The following is a 21635-nucleotide window of genomic DNA, read 5'->3' as shown; positions in this document are numbered from 1 at the left end:
CCCATTTCCGATTCACAATTCCTTGCAAAATTGTTTCAGTATAGAGATCATTTTGTATTTTACATGCATATTTTATGTACTTATTTGTGTAATATGTAATATAGATAGATAGATAGATAGATAGATAGATAGATAGATAGATAGATAGATAGATAGATAGATAGATAGATAGATAGATCTATCGGAACCATCCATTGCCTTACTGGTTTATTCATTTAGAGAATTTTAAAGCACAAAATAATAAATGTAACTGTAAAATGTAACATACAATTGTTAACTTTTTTATATTAACTGATAATGAAATTAATTTTCGAATTCACTGTTATTTGAGAACATTTTGAACTATAGGTCTTTGAATCCAACAAGCCGGAGAAAACACATATTTGTGTATCTAGACTTTTGATTCATATAACCCTTGTGACAAATGCTTTAAAAAAAGGGGCGGGGGTGGGGCAGACCTTCGGGTTAACAAGTTGGATGTATTAGCTGTTTAATTTTGTTGTGAAAATATGATTAATTTCATACAGCTTTATAAAACTGCCTCGTCGCGCAGATAGTCGTCTTAAATTAAGAGGTGTCGATGAAAGTGACACAGCAATCATTTCGTATGTAACAGGTGTGATGCAGTTCCACAGGTGTATTCCTAAATGTGGAGAATGCGGAGGATCCCACGGGCTGTCAGATCCATCGCTCGAGCGTCACTCACTGCGCGCGTATGCAACACCAGTGATGTGGTGCCAACAACAACCCCACAGCCTAAGCTTAGCTCATGAATATTGATTAGGCGGAGAAATCATCTAATGGCGAAGCCTGGTTTCTGAATATTAATGAGGTAGCTCCATACGCTTCGCTTTTTCGGTTCAATGGCGAAGGCTTGTTACTTGAATATTAATGAAACCACTGCCATATTAGGATTCGTAAACTCTTATCCGGGGGCGGGGCTTACATGTGTAGTGGCTGCCTGACCAACCGCAGAGGCGCATGATGCGGGCGAGGGCAAAACCCGTCCTCGGATTTCATTAACGGCAGAGGACTGAGAGAGATGGGCGTGACAACGGAAGTGTCTGGACTAGATTGAAACACTCTTCTCCTCCTGGATTAAGATCCGCGCTGTCTTCCGTGTAACTGATGATAACGGAGTGTGGCAATGCAAACCACACGACGTGATGCGCGTGCCGTCCAGTTTAACACCGCGAGTGATGAATTAACAGCACGACGCCCTATTTTAAGGCCACACGGGGATTGACAAGGCAAGGATATTCAAGGCAGGGGTCTGTAACATCATCAGGTGCGTATTTGGATAGTTTCTGGCTTGGCGTGCTTGTTCACTGAAATATGTTCCTCTCTTTATTATCACTTATTCAGTCTTCTGCTTATGGCAGTGCGTTCTTCTGTAGTTGGTTATTTATTAATTTATAAATGTATGTTTTATTTAAATGTACTATGTGTAATAAATTAAATAATCAATTAATTAATTTTCTATGAAATCCCTTGTGTAATTCTCAGGCCTCATAGGCAGCTGTGGAATTGCTTAGTATAAATAAGAGCATGGCAATTATATCGTTCTAGTCAGTGGGACACAATTGCAGTGATGATGATTATGGTGAATACCAAACAGGTCAGGTTTTGGTTTGATAACGTTTTGTAATATGTCCATATGTAATATGCATTTTGAACAGTTTTTAGAGACGGGTTAAAAGAAATGGGAATAACAGGCTACAAGTGTGACACTTCCATCATGTTGACGCCTTATGAATTAAGTGTTAAAAAAAGTGTTGCCTAACTTAAAATATTTCATCTATAGTAAACGTCTCGCGTGCGTTTGTGTATTTCCTGGGGAATCAGTATTGTGTGATTACGTTGTAAAAATCGAATTATAATTCGGATCTTATTCGAATCTTTGAATTTCAGTGTTCTGTTGATAGTGAGACGTAATCCGCTGCAATCTGTCGTCTGAGAGCACGGGCTGGTCCACGAGAGAATGAGCAGAATACGAGCAATGCCATTACATAATCTTGCTTATTAGTTTCTGATGTGTACAATAATCTCGACCGTTTAACAGTTAATTGACAAAACGACTTTCACAGGGCCTTTTGTAAATCACAAAACGTTACATCACAAAATGTTGACTGAACATAAAAAACTAAAGAATGTAATTTAGTTTATTATTTCTATAATTAATTATTTGGAAGGTTTGTTCATTTAAGTTTTTTTTTTTTACTAATTGCTGAGCTAGTCTGATAATGTGTTTACAACTTGTTTGAATAACTATCAAAAAGCATTAGTGACACATCAAATAATCACATACTATTTTATTTTATTTTTATTATGAACAATCATGAATGATGACAATATGTTTGTCTTTTAACATATTAAAAGACAAAACATATTATTTGTTCATGTGGAGGTAGGAAACATGTTTTTCTGGTGAATAATCAATCTGAAGACTGTCTTTCCCATTTACTTGTCTGACAACATATTTAACATTAATTAATATGAATTATGAAAAGAGGCTTTGATTTAGATGTCTCCTACACTATTTGACTGCATGTGATGATGTGCATGGGCAGGGAGTATCCATGCAACAGCAAAAATAGAAGCCTTAATGATTATTTTGATTTCCAGTTAATATCTTTAAAACAATATATGCTAATTTAATGGCATGATATATTTTATCAAGGAAATCCATGTTGTTTTAAGGAAAACAAGACAGTGATTAAGATATATTATTATTATTCTTTTATTTTATTTTTTTGGGAAAAACGAACGCTTAGTAGCAGACTCTTTGCATGAATGATGATTTTTACTTAGAGAATGAGACGTTATTGAGGCTGGGAAAGTGCAATATAGTTTCACAATACATTTTTGCTCGTGTTTTGAGATAATTATTACATGTCAGTTAAAGTTTTTAATAATATTATTTTTAGCTGTATTTTCAGTTTGAAGTTATTTTTAAATTTTCCGGTTCATTCTTTTGCTTGTTTATTCATTGCCATTTTGTCTTTATGTGTTGCATAGTATTTCCCCTTTGCAGTGTTAATCCAGGGTTTGTTCTTTATCAGCATACTGAAAAAACCTTCATAATTATTAATGCAAGTTATAAACAAAATGTCTTTGCAGTGTCACACAGGTGACCCACATAGGAGTTTGCTGACATGCATCTGTGAATGCTGATGTGTCGTTAGAGCAGGAAGAGTGTAAATGATGGAGCTCCTGCGGAGGTCCCTGCCTCTGAAGGTCACTATCATGTTTCACAATAGCGATACCTGTAACGGGGAGATGATGTCAACATGTTCTTGCACTTTCTCTCATTCCCTGCCTTTGGTGGCTGCAGCTCTTTCCACTGCTTGCCCAGACAGGAGCAGCGGGGTCAGACAGAATTGCAGCAGACTCACTCCTTCATGAGTTACACACACAAACACACACACAAACAAAAACACACACACACACACACACACACCTGCTGCAGACCACAGCTTCACAGCACACTGCAACAGAAAACAGCCATGCTGGCCATTCAACAAACTGCAGCTGACTACAGACTTACACTGACAGAGATAATGACATTATACGGTACAGTGAACAACACTGTTATAGATGGTGTTTTTGCATTAATTATGCAATATGCACCGTTGTTGCGCTGGTGCAGACTGCAGTCTATGGCAGACCTCAGCTACTCTGCTCACCAGAACAGATAGATGGTGATATTTTCGGTCTAATGAAAATGCAACAGACAGCATAGTGCTAACATAGAGCATAGTGTACTACTGCATTTACAAGAGATTTTCATCATGTTGTGGCGGACAAACATTACATTAATTTAGACTAATGACTTACAATGTAATAATCAACAAATTTGCAAAATAAAAGTACTAAAACATAGAAAATACTAGCAAGGATGCATTACAAATAAATGTTTTTGAACTTCTGTTCATCAAAGAATCGTGAAGAAAGTATCACAGTCTACTGTTTTCAACACTGATGATAATAAAAAAATGAGGAGCAAATCAGCGTATTAGAATGGTTTCTGAAGGATCATGTGACACTGAAGACTGTAATTATATAATTATGCTAAAAATTCAGCTTTGCATCACAGGAATAAACTACACATTAAAATATGTTAAAACCGAGAGCAGTTATGTTAAAAACTATAATTATATTTTACAATGTTACTGTTTTTACTGTATGTTTGATCAAATAAATACAGCCTTGGTTGGCGTATTGCAGAGATATTGTAAACTATAATACATAATCAAGGGTTAAAATTATCATTAACATTATTATTCAATCATTATTGCAAAATAAAAAAGATTTTTTTGTAAAAAAAATAGCATACTGACTGTACAATGAGAAAAATGTTAACCTAAAATGTGTTTTATATGGTAATATCTAAATGAATGATTTCATTCGAGTCAAATTTGTAATTTAACAACTGAATCAACTTAAATACATAAAGTTACATCAACAAAACTAAAGGGATAGATCAAGTAAAAACAATTCCTTAAACTGAAAATGGCTGGTTACTTTTTACTACGTTCCAAGTATACATCAAATATTAATTTAAGTTAAAACAATTCTATTACATGGGAAGAGAGACTACTGAGAAACATCATACTAGCTGTGTTGGAAATTGCTTATTATAGAGATATATTTATCTGCGGATTGTTGTTATCAAGTTCATTAATTGTAGACACTATGAATGCATAATAGTATATCATTGCATTCATGAGATGCCATCACTTTGAGCTGATTCCAGCAGACAATACAGGTGCAAACTACATTCTGCTACCTAAACAAATTCACTTTGATACAGGATGCCAAATGTGTAAAAGCATAACACCAATACATTGTTTGCAGACTGAACAACAATGCAGACAGAAATTTTGCAGCAATACGAGCATTCAAGATTTGTATTGCACATAAGTGCAGCTCCGACAAATCTGCGAAATAGCTAATGATCTGCTGAAAAGCAGATAGACATTGTGAAGAATTAAGTTTGGCAAGCCTGGACACGAGTAAAGCCTCATAAGTTATTTCTGAGATCATTTCCTCGTGCGTTTATATTTAGAACCCACTTCATCTGGCCTTTGATAGAGATGGATGAGGCAGACTCGCTCTCTGTCTACCCCACTCATACTCATACACTCAGTCTCACACACCACACTCGCTCACCCGCTGCAGAGGCAGCAGAGAGGATTGTGGGAATGATCAGAGAAGGTGGCGGAAGATGATACAGTAATAAGGGAGGACATAAAACCAGACCATAGGGAGGATGTGGTGATCTGAGAAGTGGAGATGAAGGGAATAAAGAAGAAGATTTTAGAGGTACCGTCACTGTGGGACTCAAGTCTTTCAATAAAGGCACCAGAAGCCAATGAATTATTCATATGCTGCCCAATAATGTGAGACGAGCAGTTCAGGTCACAGACTGAGCTTGTCATTTAATTATACGCTAACCCTCTGTACACTAAGGTTGTTGTGTCTGGAAAGATCTCATTGCATGATGTGCATCGTGTCCTCACCCCTTACATATCCCTGCATTCCTGTTGATCTCCCTTTCCATATCTCTCTCGTTCCACCCCAGGCTGTGGGCTGATTAGAAAATGCGTGGCATAGAACAGGCAATCCATCACCCTGGCAAACCTCAACACACACACACACACACACGCAGTCTCTTCATAACAGAGCTTGTTCATCCCTAGTAATCTTCTGTTATCTACAATCTGCTGTTTTGTAAGCACTCTATATGTATTACACCTCTACATACCCTTCTCCATCCCGCTGGCCCTCCCTGCTCCTCTCCCCTTCATCACCTACACCACCATGCGATTTCTATTTTTGTCCTCTCTCAATTTCCCTCCCCCTCAGCCTCCAGTCCACCTCTCACCATTGCACACCCACAGTCATGCAGTGCCTTAATAGTGCAGCGATTGGCTCATCTGCGCCGTCCGTCATCTCTAAACCAGTCATCTTCCTGTGAAGGCGAGGGTTTGCACTCAGTTCAGATTCATTTGCTGCAAAAGGGAGCCTTGAAGAAGCAAATTGACAAATAACCGATTGCTATTAATGTTATTGCACTAGACAAGGTTTTAATATTGTGTTAATTTGTTGCATATAAGAATCACACCGTTGTTCCATGTCCTTTCCCTGTAGCACTTAGTTGTAATTTCACCATGAGAAAACAAGAAAAATGTGCTGATCAACAATATCAGTCTCATGTTCCCTTTACTCTCTCTCTCTCATTGCTGTGAGTGGTTCTTGTGGATATGGTTTTGGAAGGGAGCTCTGAAGCTCTTTGCCCTCCTCCATCACTGGAGCTGCGCCCATCATGCAACAAGAACCAGCCTTCTCCTCCTCTGGGCTCAGGATCTCAGTCCCATGATGCTCTCTGCCCTGAGGACAAGGAGCCCATCAAGTACGGGGAGCTGATTGTACTCGGGTAAGAAAACAACCACAAAAACCCTGATGGAATAATATTAATATTAAAAGGATGAAATTAAGGTTAAACTCTGTACATTTCTATAGTTCAAATTAGCTCTTTCAGTCATAATAGCGCGTTTAAATATTTGGTCAGTGTGTTTTTATTTTATTTTTTTTATTACATTTTAAAACGTCATTTATTTTTGTGATACAAAGCTGAATTTTCAGCATCATTACTCCAGTCTTCAGTGTCACATGATCCTTCAGAAATCATTCTAATATGCAGATTTGGTGCTCAAGAAACATTTCTTCTTATTATCAATGTTGAAAATAGCTGAAAGAGGACAGTCTAATAAATGTAAAAATGCTCATTGTAAGTACAGCCACAGTGTATTCATTAATAATAATTAATAACTAATTAATAAATTACATTATGATCTGTAAAGCCAATAAACTTTTTAACTTGGATGATATGCACAAGATAAGGATAACACACACACACAAATGGTTTAGACAATTTATAATACCATTTTGTTCATTTATGTGCTTTACCAAAAATACAAGTGCTTTAAAACTGTGTAATGTCTTGCCTTAGACTTCAACTGTAAGTGCCTTAAAATCTAGGGATGCACCGAAATGAAAATTCTTGGCCGAAACCGAAACACCGAAAAAGAGAAAACCAAGGCCGAAACACCGAAAGAAATTATCCCAATTATTAGTACCATTGCATTTATTGCTATGACCGTGTACTAACTTTACTAAAATTAAAACATTGCAATTGCATAAATTAATATTAAAGTTTCAAAGATAATTACAATTACATAAATTATAAAAAAACATAAAAATGCATAATTACAAATTATGCAAATATTTATTAAGCACATTGCAACAATGCACAGTATAAAATAAAATTCAAACTAAAATTTAATCCCACTCATCTGTATATTAAATAATAATGTACAGGCCTACTGGCCTGCAGAAAGGTTTTAAAATTAACTGTTCTCTCATAAAAAGTGCATTTAGGTGAAGAGCATTTGAAATTTTTCTCTGTAGGACTAGAAAGTGCATTACTTCTCCAGTAGGCAAGACTGTTATCACTTCTGGGGATGGGGACTTCAGACAGATAACCATCTAGCTGTTGAGCAGTTGAGCTTGTCATCTGCCTGACATTTGAGAAATATTTGAGAGAGTGTATTTAAATAGGGCCAGGGCATAAATAAACATTTTTATCAAATTAAAGCAGAAATCTAGCAAAAAATCTAGCAGAAATATGGCTACAATCTGATATTATGCATGTATATGTATATGTGTGTGTATTATATATGCAGAGACGAGTCTTTTTTTTTTTTTTGCGCTCTGATCTCAGTCTCCTGCGCTTGGCGCTTCTCCGTTTCCACGCGGGTTCTCCGCATCCAGCGCGGCCTGGAGCATTTCTCGTGTGCTCTGCCATATTTCCGCGTCCAAGTAATGGTCTTTATAACGCGGATCAAGCACATTCGCGATGAAGTGCGGAGGATCCGAAAAGATCTCAGTGAGACGTGTGCTAACAGACTCTATAAGACTGTACTTTTCTTTGTTTTCACTTCGTGGTCCGTCTCAATCTCTTTGTTAGGAGACGCTTTAGTGCTGCGAATAAAGGAATAAGAATAGAGAGAATGTTCTCTATTAAGACCCACTGGTGTGAAGTGAATGACGCGGGGAGCTCGTGGTCGGCGCTATGCAGGTGCACGTGCAGGTCGCGGTTTCTGTTTGCGTCATCATAACATTTCGGCCGTGTTGTTTCGGTAATAAAAGTGTTTCGGCCGAAAACCGAAAATGCACTTTTTGGCCATTTTCGGCCGAAAATTTTCGGTGGCCGAATATTCGGTGCATCCCTATTAAAATCTTAATCAAAATGATTAATATTATGCCAAAGATTTAATTGACAAAGCTTTAATTTAGTGTAGAAGCTTCATTGTTGCAAAGAAAGGAAATCATAAAATGATTCCAAAATAGATGTCACAAATTATTAAGTATGCAATGGATTGATTCTGAACATATTTAGTTATGAATAACTAAACCTTTGACCTAACCTAAACCTTTGAGGTTAGCAGCATTGCGTTTATTATCATTCAGGTTTAACTGTATTCACACACATTAGAACTGTACAACATGGTCTCAGATTCGTGGAAACCCATTTATCTAAATTACAGCTCCTTCACTCAGCCAGCATTTTGAATGCAGGAGTTCAGTGGGAGTAAATATGAGTTCAATTAACATCTTTTCTCGCAGATGAATGAACGCCACGTCATCCAGGCCAATTAGCTCCCCTGGTGAACCTGCGGCTGGTTTTCTTGACTTATCTTTAGATTTCAGCTGCAGATGCAAAACACTTCATTTGACTGCCAACAAAGATGTCATTCAAATCACACTGTCACGGAGCAGAGCAGAGCAATGAATGTTTCCAGTGCCAAGAGGAAGAGGGGGAAGAGGGTATAACCCTTGAGCTACAGTACAAGAGGTGGAAAAGAGTGTTCATTTCTTTTCCATTTTGCATATCTATTAAAGAAAAAAACTTTAAAATTATATTTTATATTAAAGTATAAGTTAAAATTATAATATCTTTTATAAAATTTGACAAAAATGTTTGTTGACATTTTTTTGTCAACAGATTAAATTGATCAAAAATGACAGCATAGCCCTTTACATTGCTTTAAAAAAATAAAATAAAAATGCATTTTTTTATTTTAATGAATTTATTTTATTTTTATAACTACAGTAAATGCTGTTTTTTTTTTTTTGTTTGTTTTACTTTGTAATTAACAAAGACGTTTTCTGCTGTGAAAATAAGACCAGATGTTTCTTGAGCAGCAATTTATCATATTAGAATAATTTCTGAAGGATCATGGTACACCGAAGACTAGAATAATAATGGCAAAAATTATGCTTGGCTATCACAGGAATAAATTAAATTTGAAAATATATTAAAATGGAAAATAGATGTTTAAAAATATTCAAATGTAATATTGAAACTTTGGCAATATTACAGTTTATACTGTATTTTTGAACAAATGAATACAGTATTAGTAAGCATAAGAAAATAAATGCAAACATCGTATAAAAATCCAAAATTAATGTGCACAGACGTAGCCAGGAAATTTCCACAATGACAAATGTAAACAGACTGTAAAAGCAGCGCAAAAAAGCACAGAGTCGGAAATAAACAGCCGATATTAATTAGGTGCGGGTAATCTACATGGGTTATGACTTGCTTTCTTGGGTGTTAAATAATGGAGCAAATACCAGTAAACTGACTACTGCAAACCTAAATCACCTTGCATGACTCATTGAAATACTCTCCTCCCATAAATTTTGCTTTTGAAAGGGAAACTCCTCCAAATGCATTTGCAATAAGTTTAGCTGCAAAAAATAGATTATCACAAATTTTTTCATTGTGTGTCTTTAGTAAATCCTGACAGTAGATTTGTAATGCCAACAAAGGGTTTGCATTGGTACAAGCTGTAAGTATATCTGGCACCAAGTATTCTAGATCAGTCAGGGTAAAATAGACACAATTATCTAATTTAAAAGATGTTTTCTTCTAGAGTTGTTCCGATTCCGATACTAGTATCGGAAATATCTCCGATACCACAACAAATTCTGGCATCGGCATCGGCGAGTACATGAACCCATATACCGATCCGATACCATTTTCAAGACCTAGTTATGAATGCTAGCTTTGCCTAACCGCTGCACGGTTCTTCTTCGCTGCTCAGAATGCATTGCAAACACAGGACGTTGTGCTGTAATGCCACAAGCAAACCCTGTGTAGAGCAGCGAAGAAGAAATGAAAACGCGTTAGCAGCACTGATCTATATATGACTGGATCGCTCATCGCGTTCTAAACTGCCAACAGACAGTGAAGCCGCTTCTATATTACAGATCAGTGGTTAGCAGTATGTCCGCTGTTTAGCAGTATTTCAGACTGGACCAACCAGACAGTAAAACGGCGACTAGGGACCAAGACGGTGCTGAAAATTTTAAAATGTGATGATACCAGCGTCTCTGTAGAACCGGTAGTAAGTTTGAGTATATTCGTTACCCGCAGCTGCGTTCAGTCGCTTCGGTGTTAGTCTAAGCGCAGGGCTCCAGACTGTAGCCGAATATATATACTAGTGTCTGTGAATATTAAACTGCAAAATACTATTTAAATATTACTCCTGCAAAGTCTACATCTCTGTGGGAGACGGGCGCAGATGCACGGGAGCTCGCTGTTTTGTGGCCTCTGCCGTGTGTCACTATATGAGGACTTGAACGCATAAACCGTCACTTCATGAGAATTTAACGTTTCATTTGAGAAAACTGTCATATCATAAACACAGACACTCAAAGATCTTCATGGCGAGTAAAATAAAAATATATTAAGCTACTGTTGTAGCCTACAGTAGATTTAGCTACGTCTCTATGTAGTAATAATACGTCTCTATTAATAATAATAATTATGCCTAGACGGTTGCTTGTTTTTTACTTGTTTTGTTGTAAAGAGATTATCTGATTAATATAGAATTTTTTATATTCCTAGACTTATTTGTTGCAGTTTTTTATACACCAATATTGTAAAACTAAAATACTAAAATACCTTTTTTAGTTTGCGGTGTTAGATTTTTGGCTGCATTTGAAGTTCTTTTTCGCTTAAGAAATTAAATAATATTACTGTCAAATTCATGTCAGATAATAAAAATACTGTAATAAATACAGTAGTTAACCATGTATTTGTTCATGTTTTATCAAGGGATAAGTCTGGAGCACACCATAAAATAATTCTAGAAATTTACACAGGGCTAGTAGTATATACAGCTGTATATACAGATACACACCCAGGTATCGGATCAGTACTCGGTATCGGCCGATACCCTGAGCCCAGGTATCGGAATCGGTATCGGGAAGAGAAAAAGGGTATCGGAACATCTCTATTTTCTTCATAAGAAACTTTAACTGAAACAAAGAAAATATAAAAAATGTAAACATGAACACTGCCTCCCAGTGAGATGAAAGGAGATAGAGAGAGCTCATTTAAGTGTCTGGATTATTGATCGCTGCCTAGATGAATTATAAGATGGCTTTACCTCCTCATTGACAGGCTCTGAGAGGCCTGCATTAGCCATTTTGTGGACGTCTCTTGACTCCTGTCTTAGTATCGATGGAGAGATAGAATAATGCCATTTAATTATTGTTTTTTATGTACACACCATTTCTCTTAAGTGAAAGTCATTCATGCCTAGTTGTTGTCATCGCCAAGACAACAGTCTGTCCTCAATCTGTCAGCTCTATCAAAATCAGTCAGCGGATGAAGTGCTGCATCTAAATTAAGCAGCGAATGTGTTTTTGATTAATTCTTTTTTTATTATTATTGATCAAAGCATTCGCTAAGCTCAGATTGAACTGCTGTGGTTTTGTTACATGCAGGCATAATGGTTCGCTAGCTAGCGGGGACAAGGGCCGCAGGAGAAGTAGGCTGGCCCTTTACAAACGGCCCAAAGCCAATGGCGTCAGACCTGATGTCATCCACAATGTCTCCACGCCCCTGGTGTCGAAGGTGACCGCATTTGCTTAAATTCTTTACAATTTCCACACCTAGTTCTAAAATATAAATGGTAATGTCTTAATGCTAACAATTGATAAGACCAGATACTTTTTTTGAAACAGCTTTTTCATGGCTTCCAAATTATTGTTCCAACATAAGTGTCCTCCAGACCCACCCACAAAATTCTGTAAGATTCATTGCATAACTGCAACCAACCAAGTGATTTGTCAATTTATTGCATAAGGTTAGGGAACCTGAAACTGCCTTATGTTCCTCTGACTTGTTAAGGGATGTATGATGCAACAAAGGCCATTAGTCAAAGAGTTGTGTGTGTGTTGTGTGTTTGTGTGGGTGTGTGTGTGTGTGTATTTGCAGGCCCTAAGCAACAAAAGCCAGCACAGCATATCCTACACACTGTCCCGGAGTCATTCTGTTATAGTGGAATATACACATGACCTCAACACCGACATGTTTCAGGTGAGCATCATACCAGAAGAAGAGAGGATTCTTTCACTTAATTGCCTGTCTAAATCTCACTATTGATTTCATTAAACATGCAAATGAATTTAAATGTATTTATTATACTGTCGTTGTGATGGAAGTCTTTACCTTCCTATTGTGACAGTTATGTTCAGTTAGTTTGCTTTCTTGGACTTTCAGTTTGTTTTCAGTCATGGACACTCATCGAGTCATCACACCTGTTGATTTTTATCTCGTTATCACTGTGTATTTAAGTTGTTCCTTCTCATTCACTCAGGGTCCAGTCACCGTTTGCGTGAATGTATGTTACTTCAGCCTGTTTGGACTACTCTTATGTGGATTATAATTAAACTTTGTGTTGGAACGCTATTCATCATCATTTTGCCTACTCCTGAGACAACTTTGCAGCGAGATTCGCTGCCGTGCCTCAGGAGAGCCATGATTTGTGGACTTTTCAGATGATGTTTTCATCTTGCAATCACCAGTCCTTTTGATGACAAGACCCTGAAATCTTTATTCTGGATCGGGGCCAATTACCACCATCCCGTGGACCTCCCAGACAACAACTGACTAGACTGAGTTGAAGACATCATCCGGTTTCTGGAGAGTGTCTATCCCCGATCCAGGACACAGCCAGACCCATAGCCCATTCCACCACCTTCAACCACAGAGAATTTGTGTGGTCACCCCACAGATGGAGAGCTACTGCCCACTGCGACGCATCAGTTTACTCACACTCAATCCCACCCGGTATCTTCATCACCACTGTCTTTGGACAGCAGTAATGCCTGTATGAACACATACCATTATTCTTTCAAGTTTTGTGTTGCCGCAAAGCTCAGCCAGTCCTCTAGCCCTGCCACCTCCAGATGTCTGCAGCCATACACCATATCCGGGGATTCCCTGCTATGATGTCGAGCTGCAGGTCAGCCCTCCACTTGCAGAGCCAGTGCGAGAGGATCCTGAGGCTCTGCCTCCAGCCTCCGACTTCCTCGCTCCATCTCAACCTCTTAGCTCTGCCTTGGCTCCTCCCACTTTTGGCTCTACTGGAGACCCTCGCCCTTGCAGCTCCACTGGGTTCCCTAATCCCATTGGCTCCCCTTGGTCAGTCGACTTCTGCCACAGACTTGCGGGCTGTCCGCTGCACTCTGTCCTTCCATCCCTACGGATGCAGAAGGCTCGTCCTTTCCTTTGGCTCTGCCTCAGCCCTCGGGTGCCCTGGCCCTCTGATGTTTGTCGCCAAGGCTTTCAGTGCCAACAACATCACTTAGTTCCATCAGCTCTCGATCTCATTTCTGTTGGTCATCCCGTAGATGAGAGGTCTTCAACCCTGTCCATGGGGACGCACTGTCCTGAAAAGTTTATTTCCACACTGCTTCAGCACACCTGCCTGTGTATTTTCAAGCAATCTTGATAAGCTTGATTTGGTGCTTCCGGTGTGTTTGATTAGGGTTGTAGCTAAAGTCTGCAGGACAGTGGGTCCCCAGGAAAAGGGTTGAAGACTTCTGCCCTAAATGTTGACAGCCTCATCTGCATTTTGGCTCCTCCCTCCCTCAACTCAGCCAAGGGCTGTCGTCACAGCTGAGCTCTGGGTCTGTGCCATCGGCTGTTTGCATCATCGCTGCCAGGATATCATCATCATCATCCCATCACACCATCCCTCTGTCATCGCCACATACGGTTAACATCCGTGCACCACATCCTTGTCCACCTCCCAAACCATCCCTCCCTCTTCTCATCCTCAGTTATGGGGTGTAATATCACAGTTATGTTCAGTTAGTTTGCTTTATTGCACTTTCAGTTTGTTTTCATTAGTCTCGTCTGTTTCTTTGTCTTAGTTTCCCACCAGTCATCTGTTGTTATGGACACTCATCGAGTCATCACACCTGTTGATTATTATCTCATTATCACTGTGTATTTAAAGGGGTCATATAATGCCCATTTTCCACAAGTTGATATATGATATATGAAGAACATAAATGCGCATTCCCTTCAGATCCAAACTTAAGTTAATCCTCTGCGATTTCAGTCGCTCAGATGTTGGGAGTAAATGACTACTACTATGTTTATTATTACATCCAACAATGAAACACCTCAATCACTAGGAGTCATGCTTGTCTGCATCTCGGACTGATGACGGCTCACTCAGGGCGGGTCTGAAGTAAGACAAGTCCAGTCTGTGCTGAAGCGCTGCTGTCAATCAAACACTCATGGGAGGGGCCTCCGACCATGTGACATCACATTTAAAAAACATTTAAACGTTTAACGAGATTACAAAAAAATCACTTGGTGGATTTTTATCATTACAGGGCGGTTGTGTACACACACTGCCAACACACATTTCAGTTCAAACAACTTGTAAAAGTACATGTAGCATTACATGACCCCTTTAAGTTGTTCCTTCTCAGTTACTCAGGGTCCAGTCACCATTTACATTAATGTGTGTTACTTCAGCCTGTTTGGATTATATAAAATAATTAAACTTTGTGTTGGAACGCTATTCATCATCTTTGTTCTTCTGGGACAAACCGTGAAACCCATATTTCTGGCCTCAATGATATAAAATGTCATTGTTTCTCAATAAACAAAGGTCATTTCACCCAATAATAATTTTTTTTTTCATTTATTTACCCTCATGCCATAACTTTCTTCCTTCCTTGAGACACAAATCCTTTTCTTTCTTTTTTTTTGGTTAGTGCATCAAAATTGTATATCTGGCTGATAGCAATAAGCTGGTAATTTGATGGCTGATACAATATGTGGTCGATATAAAAATTATACATTATTTTGGTCTTTAAAATTACCCCCCAAAAACTATCAATATTTATTTAGGCATCAAAACATTATAGAGCATGAGAGATGGATATTAATTTTGAGATTTGCTGAATATTATGTTTAACTGTGTTGTTAAATTATTATATATAATAAAGATTACAATAAGTAAGCATTATGATGGCTAAAGTATCAGCAACAAAGTGTAAAAATAGGTTAAAATGAGCATGCACAATTAAATATCAAATATTGAATAATATCAATAAATACCAAAAAAATAAAAAAAATCTGATTATAGTCAATTCAAATGTTTAGGGTTTAAGGCTCTTATACTCAACAGGTCTGCATTTATTTGATCATAAATACAATAAAAACAACATTGTTTAATATTATGCATTTAAATATTTTATTAAATTCTAATTTATTTCTGTAATGGCAAAGCTGTTGAAAATCTTGGAAAACAGCTTTTCAGGATTCTTTAGTGAATAGAAAATTCAAAATAACAGCATTTATTTGAAACAGAAATCTTTTGTAACATTATAAATATCACTTTTGATCAATTTAATGTATCTTTTCTGAATAGACGTTTTAATTTCTTTAAAAATAAAAAAACGGTACTGTACTGTATATACTGTGGATCCCGTACATGTTGCTCTTTCCCATAGACTTACAATGGATGGGGGATGAGCAGCCAGTAAATTATTCAGCATATTTTGTTTGTCACGGAAGAATGAAAGTCATAGGCGTTTGGGATAACACAAGTAATTAATACATAATTAATAAAAATGATCATTTTTGAGTGATGGAATCCTTGAATATCTCACTTAATCTGGTTGCTAATTTGTCTTTAGATCGGCCGTTCTACAGAGAGCATGATAGACTTTGTGGTGACAGACACAGCGAGCAGTGGTGGTGGAGGACAGGGGCAGGGGGGTGCAAATGGAGAGGGAGGACAGTCGGCCCAGAGCACCATCTCCCGCTACGCTTGCCGCATCATGTGTGAGCGTAGTGCTCCCTACACAGCACGGATATATGCAGCAGGCTTTGACTCTTCCAAAAACATCTTCCTTGGGGTGAGTCATAACAGGCTATTGAGTCATAACCGCGTTTACTAATGCAGACTCTTTGCCAAAGTACAGAAGAAAACAACACAGAGCAACAGGATTATTTACACTGACATCCAAAAAGCAACACTGTGGAAGGGGACAGATAAAAAGTGGTTTGTTTATTGGATATAACTAGATTTTTACATTATTTAAAAAACATTACTTGTTGCCGATGCTAGGATGTTATGAGTGGTTGCAAGGGAATCTCTATATGGTTGCTAAGGACTTCTTAGTGGTGGATAGGTAGTTTCTTACTGGCCCATGAGCCTCGGAGCCAAACACCCCACAGTCATATAAAACCTGGGAATATCAATATAAAAATGTTAACATATTAAATAGAATTAATAATAAAAAGAACCAGCATTAATAATTGAGCACCAATAGTAACTGAGCACCAAATCGGTGTATTAGAATGATTTCTGAAGAATCAAGTAAAGACTGAAATAATGGCTGCTGAAAATTCAGCTCTGCCATCCCAGAAATAAATTACATTTAAAAATATATTAAATTAGAAAACATTTATTTTAAATTGTGATATTTCACAAGATTACTGTTTTACTGTATTTTGATCAAATAATTGTAGCCTTGGTGAGCATACTGTATGTAAGACTTCTTTGAAAAACATGTACAAATATACTTTTATACAAAATACACTTTTTTCCGCCAGTGTACAATAAAATCAGTATATTAAAATATTAATTTAATCAGTTAGATTTCTAGACCTAAAAAATTATGTAAATACCTTAGTTATTGGAAAAAAATGTAAATTTCTATAATGAATATAAATTGTTCTAGTTTTGTGTCAGTCATGTGACAAAAAAAAAACGCAAGTCTGATTGCATAGAAAAGTATAGCATGCCTCTGTTCAACAAGCATGATTTGAATATCATTGCTGTGCACAGTACAAACATTGTTTGATGACTTAGTGTAAAGGGTTTGTTTATACAGGTTTTTTACTTAAGCAAACACCTCTAATTATAATACAGTAGATCTATATTTACGGCATTAATATACATTTTACATCACAGACTGACATTAACAGGAGTGTAAACAGTGTAGCTCACTCTATTTTGAGCTGTGCAAAGTCTTTTTAGGGGAACAAAGGATTTGCTTGTTCATTCAGAAACAAAAAAAAGAAGACCATCCATCATTTAGTGAAACACAAGAACATGCAGATACAAAAAATGCTGAATTCTGCAGATGCATATCATTCATAACATACAGCGCATACATTATGGTGCTTTACTCTTCCTGCTGTCACTGACTGAGATGCTTAAGATCAAAATGACTCATTTCCCATTGCTAGTCACATTTTACATGCTTGATTAAATTATCAACTGTTTGAGATCATGTGCATGTGACTTTAAGGCACAGACCACCCACAAATTAAAATTCTGTAATTATTTACTTACCTTCATGTTGTTCCAAATCTGTATGACTTTCTTTCTTCTGCAGATCATATATTTAAGAACTTTTTTTGTCCGGTGTAGTCAGAGGGGTCCAGTGTATTTTTGAATCCACGGACTTTCACTGTATGGTTAAAAATGACACGAAGATGAGTAAATGTTGACAGAATTCAAATTTGGGGTGAACTTTCCCTTTAATTATTGAGGAAACATGGATTTATGCCCCTTATACATCATCTTTCATACACTGAGCAATGGAACTAGACTTTGAATGGAACACTACTTTAAATCCATTACTATGTGTCCTCTTTTATTCCAGGCCTTTTCAAATAGTGACCTTAATATTTGCTTCGACCTTGATAGTAGCTAACTCAGTAGTGGTGATCTACGCTTAGTTTTTACTCTCAAAAATACACCTGGTGGACAGCAATGGTCCAGTAACCGGCAGTGATGCATGACATGTCAACACATGGCTATGGTCTCATACAAATGTCCTTGACAGGCTCTCTTCCTACTGCTGTTATGTGGAGGTGGAAAGAGAACAAGAGCAAAAGATTGGATACTGTATTCAAGTCTAGGTATAAATATTTCAGACTCCCACTGTATAATGCAGAAGTAGGTGTGTTGTGTAATAGCTAGTAGCTATAAATGGAAAGCTTAAAGTGTCTGTCTGTGCATTATAATCCTCTAAACTTAAAGTTAGTCAGTGATTTATTATGTAACACACAACATGCATGTACATTAAAAGAGAACTGATATTAATCTGACAGTAAACCCACGACATATTTTGATTTAGCTGTGAGTCGATACTGTAGAGATTAGTCAAATCCTCTGGATATGCTTGATTTTACAGGAGCGAGCTGCTAAATGGAGGACATCAGATGGTCTGATGGATGGACTAACAACCAATGGGGTGCTGGTGATGCACCCAGCAGGGGAGTTTGTATCTGAACCCGCTCCAGGGGTGTGGAGGGAGATCTCAGTATGTGGGAATGTTTTTGCCCTTCGAGAGACACGGTCCGCCCAGCAGAGAGGAAAACTGGTGAGAATTTGCTTTAATCTCGATAATGAATCACAAGTCAAAATGTTTCCAAGCTACACTGCAGAATTCTGGCTTCCCTTTTTTTCCAGCTATATTTATTTACTCCGTGCAACTTATAACATCCAAGTGAAAGACATAACAATTTTTTTAAAACAAAAAAAATTGAATAACTGAGTTATAAAAAGGATGACCCCGTTCTAAAAATGACTTGTAAACACAATCAAGAATAGCTTATCACCACCTCAATGGTACACAAAGCTGTGATCAGCTGTGCTCATTTGTATTAGCTCAGCATGAAAACAGCTTTTCTGGAGCATTTAAGTCCTTGGTAGTGCAACTGAAGCAAACAATCAACTATGGGTGACAACGCACTGTCAAAAGATGAAAATATCACAAATTCCCCACAAATGTGGCTTGTATGGGAGGGTTGCAAGAAACAAGCCACTCCTGAAGAAAGACATGCAGTCAGACTGAGCTTTGTCAAAACACACCTTGAAGATTCTGTGGCAGATGAGATTAAAATTGAATTATTTGGCCTCAATAACAAATTATATGTCTGGTGGAAATCCAATACAGCTCACAATACAATTAACAGCATTCCTCCAGTAAAGCATGGAGGAGGAAAGATCCTGTTATGAGGGAGTTTCTCTGCAGCAGGGACTGGAGCACTTATCAGGATAGAAGAAAAAATGGATGGGGCAAAATTCTTGAGCATAATCTGCTGCCCGCTGCCAGAGAGTTGTCAATGGGAAGAAGGTTTACCTTCTAACATGGCAATGACCCAAAGCACACAGAAAAACTGAGCACAGAGTGGTTGAAGGTGAAAAAGGTGAATGTCCTTAAGTGGTCTAGTCAAAGCCCAGACTTAAACCCCAGTGAAAATCTATGGAGTGACTTGAATACTGCAGTCCACAAACACTCACCATTAAATTTAACTGAATTTAAGTAGTTCTACAAAGAAGAGTGAGCAAATATTACAAAGTCTAGATGTGCAAAGTTAGTACAGTACAGACACATCCCAACAGACTAAAGGCTGCAATTAAAGCAAAAGGTGGTTCAACAAAATTACTGACACAAGGTAGTGATCCTTTTTCCAACTTATTGATACTTTTTTATCTGATATGTTGGTGTTATATCTTTCACTTGGATGTTATAAGTTTCACCGAATAAATATAGCTGGGTAAAACAAAAACTTTGTCCGTCTTCAATTCAGGCTGAAAATGTTATTATTTTAAAGGGGGTGATTCCTTTCTTTACCCACTGTAAATGACTTGACAGACTTGGTGAACATAAGATACTTCTTTTGAAGACAGTAAAGAAAAATCTTACTGTCCCCAAACTTTTGAACAGTGTTATATATAAACCAAAAACAAAATTGTGGCATTTCAAATATGTCTTTCTATTCGTGAGGCCTACAGACTTTCAAACTACATGCTTTAAAACAACAGCATTTAAAACTTTTTTTCAAAACTTTCAGCTAAAGTAAAAAAAAAAAAAAAAAAAAAAGCCCTAAAAGGGACTGACATTTGCTTATCTAGTGAAAATTTACTGTTAAAATATTTTAATTGTACTTTCTTGCATTAAAAATGTAATTGCACTTTAGCATAATTGTTCGCTACCTCAATTTAAATTCATAAACTGAATTGGAATGTAAAAATTCTTAATTCAATGCTTTATAGCAAGTTGTATATCATGGCACATTATGTGCCAGTTTCAGGCTTAAAAGGTCAGTTCACCCAAAAAATTTAATTCCGTCATCATTTATTCATCCTAATGTCATTCTAAACTAGTATGACTTTATTTTTTTTTATGGAACACAATTGAAGACATATTTTGCAGAATGTTGTGAGTGATTGCATGTGTGTGTTTTTACCTCACAGGTAGAGAACGAATCAAACATGCTGCAGGATGGTTCTCTCATCGACCTCTGCGGGGCCACTCTGCTTTGGCGAACCCCTAGCGGTCTTCGTCACACCCCGACTCTAAAACAGCTTGAGTCTCTTCGGCAGGAACTAAATGCTGCCCGTCCCCAGTGCCCCGTGGGTTTCAACACACTCGTCTTCCCCAGCCTGGCACAGCGTGCCACCATCGACAAGAAACAGCCCTGGGTCTATATGAACTGCGGCCATGTGCACGGCTACCACAACTGGGGATATCGTAAGGAGAAAGTGGGATCATCTGCGGTGGCATTAACTGGGGGTGGAGGCACAGCTCTGGCTACCACAGGAGAGCGAGAGTGTCCCATGTGCAGAGGGGTGGGCCCTTATGTGCCCCTCTGGCTCGGATGCGAAGGGGGCCTGTATCTGGACGCGGGGCCACCGACACATGCCTTCTGCCCTTGCGGTCATGTCTGCTCAGAAAAGACAGTGCAAGGCTGGAGTCAGATCCCACTGCCGCACGGAACGCATGCCTTCCACGCTGCTTGTCCTTTCTGTGGAACATGGCTTACTGGGGAACAAGGCCACATTAAACTCATCTTTCAAGGACCGGTCGACTAAGAGGAACAGCTACCGCACATAAAGCAAGATGTTGAGACTAAATAACAATAACGGAGAGTTTGGATTGTGGAGGATGGACACAAAATTAAGAACCTGTGAATAAGGCAAGGATGACAAAAAGGGAATATACTTTATGTAATGCAGAATGTGTAAATAAAAGTGATGAAATAAAAGTTGAAAACATGAGCATTGTGTGTAAAAGAAGTGAATGGAAATCGCATACGTTTGCATTTGCAAGAGCTTCATGCAAGGCCTTAATTTACATCATGTGTAATGTTGACAAAGCGACTGCAGTCAGCTTGTATGAGTAAAAAGTATCTGAGTCACATTTCACCAGTAAATCACATT

The 21635-nt window shown here is 37.9% G+C and overlaps 1 protein-coding gene across 1 annotated transcript; it reads left to right on the top strand.

Annotated features, from left to right (window-relative positions):
• Nucleotides 1-993: 993 nt before the first annotated feature.
• Nucleotides 994-21635, top strand: LOC132102311 (E3 ubiquitin-protein ligase pellino homolog 1-like). Its single transcript, XM_059507247.1, has 7 exons — nucleotides 994-1288; nucleotides 6244-6439; nucleotides 11866-11995; nucleotides 12359-12460; nucleotides 16087-16308; nucleotides 18601-18789; nucleotides 20670-21635. The coding sequence occupies exons 2-7, from the start codon at nucleotides 6267-6269 to the stop codon at nucleotides 21285-21287; spliced, it is 1434 nt and encodes a 477-aa protein (XP_059363230.1). The 5' UTR covers nucleotides 994-1288; nucleotides 6244-6266; the 3' UTR covers nucleotides 21288-21635.

Source organism: Carassius carassius, chromosome 2, assembly GCF_963082965.1.
Source record: "Carassius carassius chromosome 2, fCarCar2.1, whole genome shotgun sequence".
Classification (NCBI taxonomy): Eukaryota; Metazoa; Chordata; class Actinopteri; order Cypriniformes; family Cyprinidae; genus Carassius; species Carassius carassius.
The sequence above is the reverse complement of the archived record's forward strand: the minus strand, read 5'-3'. Positions and strand labels throughout refer to the sequence as shown.